General features: G+C 36.6%; 1 protein-coding gene across 1 annotated transcript; it reads left to right on the plus strand.

Moving 5' to 3' along the window:
* The first annotated feature begins 3,299 nt into the window (after positions 1 to 3,299).
* LOC100393086 (olfactory receptor 52N2) lies at positions 3,300 to 6,450 on the plus strand. Its single transcript, XM_002754919.6, has one exon. The coding sequence runs from the start codon at positions 3,346 to 3,348 to the stop codon at positions 4,309 to 4,311; it is 966 nt and encodes a 321-aa protein (XP_002754965.3). The 5' UTR covers positions 3,300 to 3,345; the 3' UTR covers positions 4,312 to 6,450.
* Positions 6,451 to 12,123: the final 5,673 nt, after the last annotated feature.

Below are 12,123 nucleotides of genomic sequence, written 5' to 3' on the forward strand. Positions count from 1 at the left end.
ATTTTGTCACCATCCTCCAAAAAACAAATAAAAATGTGTGTATACACATATATATGTGTTTATGTATCCATCAATTTATCCAATAAACTCAGGACAAATAAAAAACTAGGCATAGCACAATTTTATTACTCTTCTGCGTTATAAAGACTTCTCTGTCTCTCTGTCTCTGTCTCTGTGTCTTTCTCCATCCTGCTTTCTTCCTCTATTTTTTATAAAACTTTATATATATATAGTTATGTGCATAGTGTATATGTATATATATATGTACATATATACACACACATATAGATAACAAGGTTGTGAATACTGTGATCAGTATAAATGCAAACAAATCATTCTTATTACTATCAGAACTATTCATCAGAATCTATAGCTGAGAGAAGACATTTAAGTTTGTTACTATTTATTTTTATAGTTTTACCCCTGCTTAACGAGCTGGTAAATATAGAAATAATCTCCAAAGTCCCACAGGATCTTTTCCTTCTGCCCACCAGCCTCCGAGACACCAGACTGTGAAGACCCAATCAAGCGTACACACTTGAGCCTAGAGAATTCTCAAATGGCACAGAAATGCTATGAAGAGGCAGAATGTGGTTGCTCTAGAACTCTTGATGCTCAGGACTCTCTGTCATGCATACTAATCTGGTCTTTACCAAGGTGAGTTCAGGAAATTCCCAAAGACTTTAATTTTTCTGCAATACAAAGTCTTCAGTACAAGAAATACAAATTTTGAGATGTGGCTGAGAAGTTCAGTATCTCTTTTGGACTCCAAGCAGAATAGATGACCATTTATTGGGGGAGTTAGAAGGAAAACAGAGTTTCCCTAATTGTTAAGTAAATTCAAAACTACCTCATAGTGTATTGGAGACAGATAAGTTCTGCTAGTAGTGACTTCCAATGGGAGGAAACAATTTTTTTTTGCCTAAATTAATAGATACCTGTACACAGAATTGCTTCCAATGGAAATGGTGTTTATGAAGAAATAGAAAATAACCCAACACTAGACTTGACTCCTAGGAGCTACTGGAAGAAACTTCCCTACAGAAATTCTTCTTTGCAATTCATCTACCAGGTGCAATCCAGCATCTGTGTGAACAAGCCCAGGGATAAGAATTCAGCTGCCTGGGCGTGGTGGCATGCACCTGTAGTCCCAGCTACTTGGAAGGCTGAAGCAGAAGAATTGCTTGAACCCGGGAGGCAGAGGTTGCAGTGAGCCAAAATCATGCCACTGCACTCCAGCCTGGCACCTGGCGACAGAGTGAGACTCTGTCTCAAAAAAAAAAAAAAAAAAAAAAAAAACCAAGCAAAAAGACAACAAAAGAATCCAGTTGTCCCACAGACATGTTCTCTTACATAGAGAGCTTCTTCAGCTAAGAACTAATTTTCTGTAAATCTACACTTTTGTTCTATCTCTCCCCTAAGATACAATTTTAAATAAGCTTTCTCATTCTCCCTTTTGAAAATTAGCTTCTTCCAGTGTCCTCATGACTTCTTTAAGCTGGTTATGCTTAGCTTATGGGACTATTTATCAGGGTTAAAATCAGTAAGTTAGGACAACAGCTATAGATTGATTAAACACATGGCTTTGAAGTCAAACAAACTTGGATTTGGATCTTGGCTCTACTAGTTTTCAATTTTTGTGGCATTCTGCATTTTATTGAATAACCTTGCACCTCCATTTGCTCATATATAAAATTAAGATGATCACATAAGTCCATATTGCTATTGTAATTTTAAATACAGTAATCAACCCCTATTAAAATATTAGCTCCATAAGTGCAGAAGATGTTGTCTGTCTGGTTCACTAATGTATTTCTAGAAACTAAAATGATCCTTGGCAAGTGAAAGACAATCAATAAAAGTATGTTAAACTGTGTTTTACAAAATAATATGACAAATATTATAATAGATAATATGCATTGTTTACTTATTAGATGCTGGGCACCAATGGGAAGATTAATTCTAATTTAACCATTTTAACACCTCTATGGTGTGTATATAAAGTATTGTCACTCCCCTTTTAAGGTTATAAAAATTGTACGAAGAAAGGTTTTAGGACTTACTCAAGTCTATCCAGTTAGTTTTGGGAACAAAATTTAACTGATTAAATCTGAATGGCCATGTCACTATTGTAAAAATGCAATAAAACTCTGCTCTCGTTATATTTTCAGAGTGGACACTTAGTTGTCTTCTTTTAAATATATTCTAATTTACACTTAGAATACAGTACTTAACAGCAGTGTGTGTGGGTCTTGTGTCTGGATTGCTTGGCTCAGGAATGCTTATGTGCATTACTGAGAATCGTCTGGAAGAGGGATTTTTTTTCCTAAGGTGGGAGAAGAAAGAACTGGCTCTGAGTTGTCTGTCTGCCAGTTGGTATTTAATAAACATAGATTGATTATTTAGTTACATGGTGTCGATGCTTGGAAAAATACAATAATTTTCTGTGATGGGTGATCAGTTTTAGTTTACAAGATGGCTGTGCAGAGCCAGAAATTCCTACTTTTCCTGACAGCCTACTGTCTTTGTTTTTTTTTCTTCCAGTCTTCTGGCTCTGGTGCCCTATCACTACCTCAGAAGGAGCAAAAATATTCAAGGCGTCATTCCACACAGATCAGTTCTCTTTGCAGAAGTTCCGATGTCCACTTTCATAGTTACCTAGAGTTAGCAGTTCAGCTGGATAAAATTTCCCTGGATTTTATTCTTGATTTAAGAGACATATTTTTTCATTGAAAACATGAGAACATGTTTCAATCGCTTGAAGTCCATAGTAACTAGTCTATGTTAGCACTTACTTTCTAAATTTCCCTCCCAATCTCTCAATATAGTTGAAGTTTTCAGAATCTCAGGCTGTCTTTCCCACTCTAAAGTATAAGATGGCATTTGAATTGGATCAGGGCTGAATTCACAAGTATTAATTATGGTAAGTTTTTGCACATGGCATACTTTATATTGAGAACAGAAGTAATAATAGGGATTACTGATAATATTTGTTGAGTATTCACTATATACTATGTACAGTTTTAGCACATTACATAAATTATCTTATTGAATAATCTTGACAATATTCTGATTTTAGGAATTATTATCTCATTTTAGATTGAGGAAACTGAGGCATAAGGTGGTGAAATGACTTGCCAATATCATATGCTAGGAAGAACAGGAAGTGGAATGTGAAGTTAGGCAGTGTGAATCCTGAGGGATTTAATTTCATTTTAGACTTCTTACAGAAGTCACTGTATTCTTGCATTATTTCTAAGTCCTCTACTCAGTATTGATTTTGTTTCTGGTCTAGAAAACTGCCACTGCTAAAGAGTGTGAAATGCTCTCATCCTGTCAGCCATCATGTCTGGGGACAATAGCTCCAGCCTGACCCCAGGATTCTTTGTCTTGAATGGTATTCCTGGGCTGGAAGCCACACACGTCTGGATCTCCCTGCCATTCTGCTTTATGTACATCATTGCTGCTGTGGGGAACTGCGGGCTCATCTACCTCATCAGCCATGAAGAGGCCCTGCACCGGCCCATGTACTACTTCCTGGCCCTGCTCTCATTCACTGATGTCACCTTGTGCACCACCACAGTACCTAATATGCTGTGCATATTCTGGTTCAACCTCAAGGAGATTGACTTTCGTGCCTGTCTGGCCCAGATGTTTTTTGTCCATATGCTGACAGGGATGGAGTCTGGGGTGCTCATGCTCATGGCCCTGGACCGCTTTGTGGCCATCTGCTACCCCTTACGTTATGCCTCCATCCTTACCAACACTGTCATTGCCAAGGCTGGTTTTGCCACCTTCTTGAGGAATGTGATGCTCATCATCCCATTCACTGTCCTCACCAAGCGCCTGCCCTATTGCCGGGGGAATTTCATCTCCCACACCTACTGTGACCACATGTCTGTGGCCAAGGTTTCCTGTGGCAATTTCAAGGTCAATGCTATTTATGGTCTGATGGTTGCTCTCCTGATTGGTGTGTCTGACATCTGCTGTATCTCTGTATCTTACACTATGATTTTGCTGGCTGTTATGAGTCTGTCATCAGCAGATGCTCGTCACAAAGCCTTCAGCACCTGCACATCTCACATGTGTGCCATTGTGATTACCTATGTTCCTGCTTTTTTCACTTTTTTCACTCATCGTTTTGGAGGAGACAGTATCCCTCACCACATACACATCATTGTGGCCAACCTTTATCTGATACTGCCTCCTACCATGAACCCAATTGTTTATGGAGTTAAGACCAAACAGATTCGGGAAGGTGTAATTAAATTTTTACTTGGAGACAAGTTTAGCTTTACCTATAATAAATGAAACATAGACTAGATATATCGTTTGAATTGGGAATAAAATGAGGGGACAAAATTTCATAAAAGATGAAAATAAAATGGTATTAAAATCACGACATGCAATTTACCCATGTGACAAACTTGCATATGTACCCCTTAAAATTAAAAGTAGAAATAAAAAATCAAAATAAAGGCATAAATTCATAAGTCACAATAATATGTCCGTTTTCTGAAGTGTCTGAAAATATATGAATTCATATGTGTTGGGAGTGGGGGCAAAGATCTGCCAAAGCAGAGAATGCAGAATAAAGAAGTAATATACTAATTACTTAAAGGGCTGAGGCTTTTCCTAAGCATTTATTGACTCACATGCCTGTGAGACCAGAAAGGTAATAAAATGAGGACAGTAAACCTGGTGAAAATCTATGCATTGTGTATAAGAGGAGAGGCTATACAAACATGGGACAAGTTTGTCCTCTCCATGAAAGATAAATTCTACTCAGATCAAGTGCATTGTTGCCATAGGGAATGAATAAAGTACATGGTATACACAGTGGACCACTATTTTTTTTTAATCACTATTTGGTTGTAAAAAGAATGAAATCATTTGCAGCAACATGAATGGAACTGGAAGGTATTAAGTGAAATAAGCTGGGCACTGGAAGAAAAATATTACATGCCCTCACTCCTACATAGGAGCTGATATAGTCTTATGGAGGTAGAGAAATAAAAAAATGGCTTTTGTCATTCATTCTATTGCTGCAATGTTTTATGTTTATTGATTTGCATATTTAGTCAATTCTTTGCTCTGTGGGAAAAATTCCACTTGGTCAGGATATATTATCTTTTTGGCAAGCTGCTGGATTTGGTTTGCTAGTATTTCATGGAAGATTTTTGCACCTATATTTATCAGGGACATTAGCCTGTAGTTTTCCTTTTTATTGTATCCCTGTCACGTTTTTGGTATCAAGGTAATTCTGGCCACTATAATAAATTAGGAAGAATTGCTTTCCCTTAAATTTTTGGACTACTTTGATGAGAATTGGTGTTAGTTCTTATTTGAAAATTTGGTAGAATTTGGCAGTGAAGCCATCAGGTACTGGAGTTTTGTTGTTGTTGTTGTTCAGAGACACTTTGTTACTGGATTCAAACTTATTATTTGTTATCGGTCTATTTAGGGTTTTGTTTCTCCCTGATTCAATCTTGTTGGGTTGTATGTGTCCAGAAATTTATCAGTTTCTTCTAGGTTTTCCAGTTTGTTATTGTGTAGTTGTTCTTAATAGTCTCTGATGAACCGTTGCATTTCTGTGACAGCAGTTGTAATGACTCCTTTTTCATTTCTGATTTTGTTTATTCACATTTTATCTCTTTCTTCCCTTCTTAGTCTAGCTAGTAGTTTATTAATTTCGTTTATTTTTTAAAATAAACATTTTCATTTTGTTGATCCTTTGTATTTTTCAGTCTCTATTTTGTTGAATTCTATTCTGATTTTTATTATTGGTTTCCTTCTACTCATTTTATGTTTGGTTTCTCCTTGATTTTCTGCTAACTTGAGGTGTATTATTGTGTTATTGATTTGAAATCTTCCTTTTTTGATGTGTTTATTGCCATACACATCCCTCATAATGCAGTTTTTACTGTATACTATAGATTTTGGTGTGTTGTATTTTTATTTGCATTTGTTTCAAGAAAAAATAGTCATTTATGAGCATGTTATTTAATTTTCATGTATTTAAATTTTCCAAAGTTTCTCTTCTTATCAATTTCTAGTTAGATTCCATTTTGCTCTGAGAAGATGCTTTGTATCATTTTAATATTTTTAAATTTGTTGAAATTTGTTTGTTTCCTAACATATAATCTTTTTCTGGACAATGTTTCTTCCATGAGCTAATGAGAAGAATGTATATTCTGTAAATGTTAGGTGAAATGTTCTATAAATGTCTATTAGAGCCATATGATCTAACATGCAGTTTAAATCTAACGTTTCTTTGTTAATTTTCTGTGTAGATGATTTCTCTAATGCTAAGAGTGTGGTGTTGAATTTGCCAATTATCATTGTATTGGAGTCTATTTCTCTCTTTAGATCTTAGAGTATTTGCTTTATGTATCTGGGTGCTCCAGTGTTGGTTGCATATATGTTTAGAATTGGAATATCTTCTTTCTGAATTATACCTTTATCATTATATAATAACTTTCTTTGTCTCTGATTACTGTTTTTGATGTAAAGTCTGTTTTATCTGATATTAATATAGCTCCTTCTGCTCTCTTTTGGTTTCCCTCTGCATATAGTATCTTTTAAAATTTCTTTCCTTTCAGTCTGTATGTGTCTTTCCAGGTCAGATAATTTTCTTATCGGTAGTATATAGTTGTGTCGTGTGTGTGTGTGTTTTAATTCATTCATTTAGTCTTTATTGTTTAAGTGTAAAGTTTAACCCACTTACTTTCAAGGTTATTATAAGAATGTAAGGGCTTATGTCTGTCATTTTATTGATTTCCATTTTTTTTCTTTTTGTGTGCAAACTTTCTTTCTTATTGTTTATCATTGCAGTTTGGTGTTTTTATGTAGTAGTAACATTTAAATCCTTCCTCTTCTTTACTTGAGTATTTACTCAACCAGTAGTTCTTATACTTTCATTTTTTTATCATAGTAAATATTATTGATTCAGTTCCAAATATAAAACCCCAGTAAGAAGGTGTTGTGGGGCTGTTCTAGTCTGTTCACTTTACAGTATCCCATATAACACATAGGCATTGCTCAGTATTTGCTATTCTATTTTTTAATATTTGTCTGATTAGATTATTTCAAAGGACATGTCTTCAAGTTCTAAAATTATGTCTTCTGCCTGATCTATTATTGAAGCTTTTGAATTTGTTTTTTTTTCCTTCTATTTTTTTCTTTTTTTAATGCATTTTAGGTTTTGGGGTACATGTGCAGAACATGCAAGACAGTTGCATAGGTACACACATGGCAGTGTGTTTTGCTGCCTTCCTCCCATTCACCCACGTTTGGCATTTCTCCCCAGGCTATCCCTCCCCAACATTCCCCCCACTGTCCCTCCCCTTTTCCCCCCAATAGACCCCAGTGTTCGGTATTCCCTTCCCTGTGTCCATGTGTTCTCATTTTTCATCACCCACCTATGAGTGAGAATATGCAGTATTTCATTTTCTGTTCTTGTGTCAGTTTGCTGAGAATGATGTTCTCCAGATTCATCCATGTCCTAAAAATGACACGAACTCATCATTTTTGATGGCTGCATAATATTCCATGCTGTGTATGTGCCACATTTTCCCAATCCAGTCTATCATCGATGGGCATTTGGGATGGTTCCAGGTCTTTGCTATTGTAAACAGTGCTGCAATGGACATTCGTGTGCATGTGTCCTTACAGTAGAACGATTTATAGTCCTTTGGATATATACCCAATAATGGGATTGCTGGGTCAATTGGAATTTCTATTTCTAAGGCCTTGAGGAATCGCCACACGGTCTTCCACAATGGTTGAACTAATTTACACTCCCACCAACGGTGTAAAAGTGTTCCTTTTTCTCGACATCCTCTCCAGCATCTGTTGTCTCCAGATTTTTTAATGATCGCCATTCTAACTGGCATGAGATGGTATCTCAATGTGGTTTTGATTTGCATCTCTCTGATGACCAGTGACGATGAGCATTTTTTCATATGTTTGATGGCCTCATATATGTCTTCTTTTGAAAAGTATCTGTTCATATCCTTTGCCCATTTTTGAATGGGCTTGTTTGATTTTTCCTGTAAATCTGTTTGAGTTGTTTGTAAATTCTGGATATCAGCCCTTTGTCAGATGGGTACACTGCAAAAATTTTTTCCCATTCTGTTGGTTGCCAATTCACTCTAGTGACTGTTTCTTTTGCCGTGCAGAAGCTGTGGAGTTTCATTAGGTCCCATTTGTCTATTTTGGCTTTTGTTTCCAATGCTTTTGGTGTTTTGTTCATGAAATCCTTGCCTACTCCTATGTCCTGAATGGTTTTGCCTAGATTTTCTTCTAGGGTTTTAATGGTGCCAGGTCTTATGTTTAATAAGTTAATTTTAGTGTAAGGTGTCAGGAAGGGGTCCAGTTTCTGCTTTCTGCACATGGCTAGCCAGTTTTCCCAACACCATTTATTAAACAGAAAATCCTTTCCCCATTGCTTGTTTTTGTTAGGTTTATCCAAGATTGTATGGTTGTAGATATGTTGTGTTGCCTCCAATGCCTCTGTTTTGTTCCATTGGTCTATATCTCTGTTTTGGTACCAGTACCATGTTGTTTTGATTACTGTGGCCTTGTAATATAGTTTGAAATTTGGTAGTGTGATTCCCCCCACTGTGTTCTTTTTGCTTAGAATTGACTTGGCTATGCGAGCTCTCTTTGGGTTTCATATGAAGTTCATGGTAGTTTTTTTCAGTTCTGTGAAGAAAGTCAATGGTAGCTTGATGGGGATAGCGTTGATTCTGTAAATTACTTTGGGCAGTATAGCCATTTTCACGATATTAATTCTTCCTAACCATGAACATGGAATGTTTCTCCATCTGTTTGTGTCCTCTCTTATTTTGTTGAGCAGCGGTTTGTAGTTTTCCCTGAAGAAGTCCCTTACATTCCTTGTGAGTTGTATTCCTAAGTATTTTATTCTTTTTGTAGCAATTGTGAATGGTAGTTCCTTCTTTATTTGGTTCTCTTTCAGTCTGTTATTGGTGTAGAAGAATGCTTGTGATTTTTGCACATTGATTTTATATCCTGAGACTTCGCTGAAGTGGCTTATCAGTTTCAGGAGTTTTTGGGCTGAGGTGATGGGGTGTTCTAGATATACTATCATGTCATCTGCAAATAGAGACAATTTGGCTTCCACCTTTCCTATTTGAAGACCCTTTATTTCTTTTTCTTGCCTGATTGCTCTGGCTAGAACTTCCAGTACTATATTGAATAGGAGTGGTGACAGAGGGCATCCTTGTCTAGTGCCAGATTTCAAAGGGAATGCTTCCAGTTTTGGTCCTTTCAGTATGATATTTGCTGTTGGTTTGTAATAAATAGCTCTTATTACTTTGAGGTACGTTCCACTGATACTGAGTTTGTTGAGGATTTTTAGCATAAAGGGCTGTTGAATTTTGTTGAATGCCTTCTCTGCATCAATTGAGATAATCATGTGGTTTTTGTTTTTGGTTCTGTTTATGTGGTGAATTATGTTTATAGACTTGCGTATGTTGAACCAGCCTTGCATCCCTGGGATGAATCCTACTTGATCATAATGAATAAGTTTTTTGATTTTCTGTGTCAATCGGCTTGCCAATATTTTATTGAAGATTTTTGCATCTATGTTCATCATGGATATTGGCCTGAAGTTTTCTCTTCTTGTTGGGTCTCTGCCGGATTTTAAACAGGATGATGTTGGTCTCATAAAATAATTTGGGAAGGATTCCCTCTTTTTGGATTATTTGGAATAGTTTCAGAAGGATTGGTACCAGTTTCTCTTCGTGTGTCTGGTAGAATTCTGCTCTGAACCCATCTGGACCTGGGCCTTTTTTGTGTGGTAGGCTTTTAATTGATGTCTCAACTTCTGACTTTGTATTGGTTTATTCATAGTTTCGGCTTCCTCCTGGTTTAGGCTTGGTAGGACACAGGAGTCCAGGAATTTATCAATTTATCCATTTCTTCCAGGTTTACTAGTCTATGTGCATAGAGTTGTTTGTAATATTCTCTGATGATGGTTTGAATTTCTATGGAATCTGTGGTGATTTCCTTTTTATTGTTTTTTATTGCATCTATTTGGTTGTTCTCTCTTCTCTTTTTTTATCAGTCTGGCTAGTGGTCTGTCTATTTTGTTGATCTTTTCAAAAAACCAGCTCTTGCATTTATTGATTTTTTGAAGGGTTTTTCGTGTCTCTATCTCCTTCAGTTCTGCTTTGATGTTAGTTGATCTTACTCCTCTAGCTCTTTCAATTTTGATGATAGGGTGTCAATTTTGGATCTCTCCACTCTTCTCATATGGGCACTTATTGCTATATATTTTCTTCTAGAGACTGCTTTAAATGTGTTTCAAAGATTCTGGCATGTTGTGTCTTCGTTCTCATTGGTTTCAAAAAACTTCTTTATTTCTGTCTTCATTTTATTGTTTATCCAGTCAACATTTAAGAGCCAGTTGTTCAGTTTCCATGAAGCTGTGCGGTTCTGGGTCAGTTTCTGAATTCTGAGTTCTAACTTGATTGCACTATGGTCTGAGAGACTGTTTGTTATGATTTCAGTTGTTTTGCATTTGCTGAGCAATGCTTTACTTCCAATTATGTGGTCAATTTTAGAGTAGGTATGATGTGGTGCTGAGAAGAATGTATATTCTGTGGATTTGGGGTGGAGAGTTCTGTAAATGTCTATCAGGTTTGCTTGCTCCAGGTCTGAGTTCAAGCCCTGGATATCCTTGTTGATTTTCTGTCTGGTTGATCTGTCTAATATTGACAGTGGAGTGTTAAAGTCTCCCACTATTATTTTGTGGGAGTCTAAGTCTCTTTGTAAGTAATTAAGAACTTGTCTTATATATCCGTGTGCTCCTGTATTGGGTCCATATATGTTTAGGATTGTTAGCTCTTTTGTTGTATCGATCCTTTTACCATTATGTAATGACCTTCTTTGTCTCTTTTGATCTTTGTTGTTTTAAAGTCTATTTTATCAGAGATGAGAATTGCAACTCCTGCTTTTTTTTTTTTTTTTTTTTTTTCTCTCCATTTGCTTGGTAAATCTTCCTCCATCCTTTTATTTTGAGCCTTTGTGTATCCTTGCATGTGAGATGGCTTTCCTGGATACAGCACACTGATGGGTTTTGGCTTTTTATCCAGTTTGCCAGTCTGTGTCTTTTGATTGGTGCATTTAGCCTATTTACATTTAGGGTTAATATTGTTATGTGTGAATTTGATACTGCCATTTTGATGCTAAGTGGCTGTTTTGCCTGTTAGTTGTTGTAGATTCTTCATTATGTTGAAGCTCTTTAGCATTCAGTGTGATTTTGGAATGGCTGGTACTGGTTGATCCTTTCTATGTGTAGTGCCTCTTTTAGGAGCTCTTGTAAAGCAGGCCTGGTGGTGACAAAATCTCTGAGTACTTGCTTGTTCGCAAAGGATTTTATTCTTCCTTCACTTCTGAAGCTCAGTTTGGCTGGATATGAAATTCTGGGTTGAAAGTTCTTTTCTTTAAGAATGTTGAATATTGGCCCCCACTCTCTTCTGGCTTGTAGTGTTTCTGCCGAGAGATCTGCTGTGAGTCTGATGGGCTTCCCTTTGTGGGTGACCTGACCTTTCTCTCTGGCTGCCCTTAGTATTCTCTCCTTTATTTCAACCCTGTTGAATCTGACGATTATGTGCCTTGGGGTTGCTCTTCTTGCGGAATATCTTTGTGGTGTTCTCTGTATTTCCTGCAATTGAGTGTTGGCCTGTCTTGCTAGGTGGGGGAAATTTTCCTGGATGATGTCCTGAAGAGTATTTTCCAGCTTGGATTCATTCTCTTCGTCCCCTTCTGGTACACCTATCAAATGTAGGTTAGGTCTTTTCACATAGTCCCACATTTCTTGGAGACTTTGTTCATTCCTTTTTGCGCTTTTTTCTCTGATCTTGGTTTCTCGTTTTATTTCATTGAGTTGGTCTTCGACTTCAGATATTCTTTCTTCTGCTTGGTCAATTCGGCTATTGAAACTTGTGTTTGCTTCGCGAAGTTCTCGTATTGTGTTTTTCAGCTCCTTTAATTCATTCATATTCCTCTCTAAGGTATCCATTCTTGTTATCATTTCCTCGAATCTTTTTTCAAATCTTTTTTCAAGGTTCTTAGTTTCTTTGCATTGATTTAATA

Source organism: Callithrix jacchus, chromosome 10 (genome assembly GCF_049354715.1).
Source record: "Callithrix jacchus isolate 240 chromosome 10, calJac240_pri, whole genome shotgun sequence".
NCBI classification, from domain to species: Eukaryota; Metazoa; Chordata; class Mammalia; order Primates; family Cebidae; genus Callithrix; species Callithrix jacchus.

Excerpts from the sequence above, each read along its gene's own strand:
- LOC100393086 (XM_002754919.6), top strand. The coding sequence starts at position 3,346 with ATGTCTGGGGACAATAGCTCCAGCCTGACCCCAGGATTCTTTGTCTTG.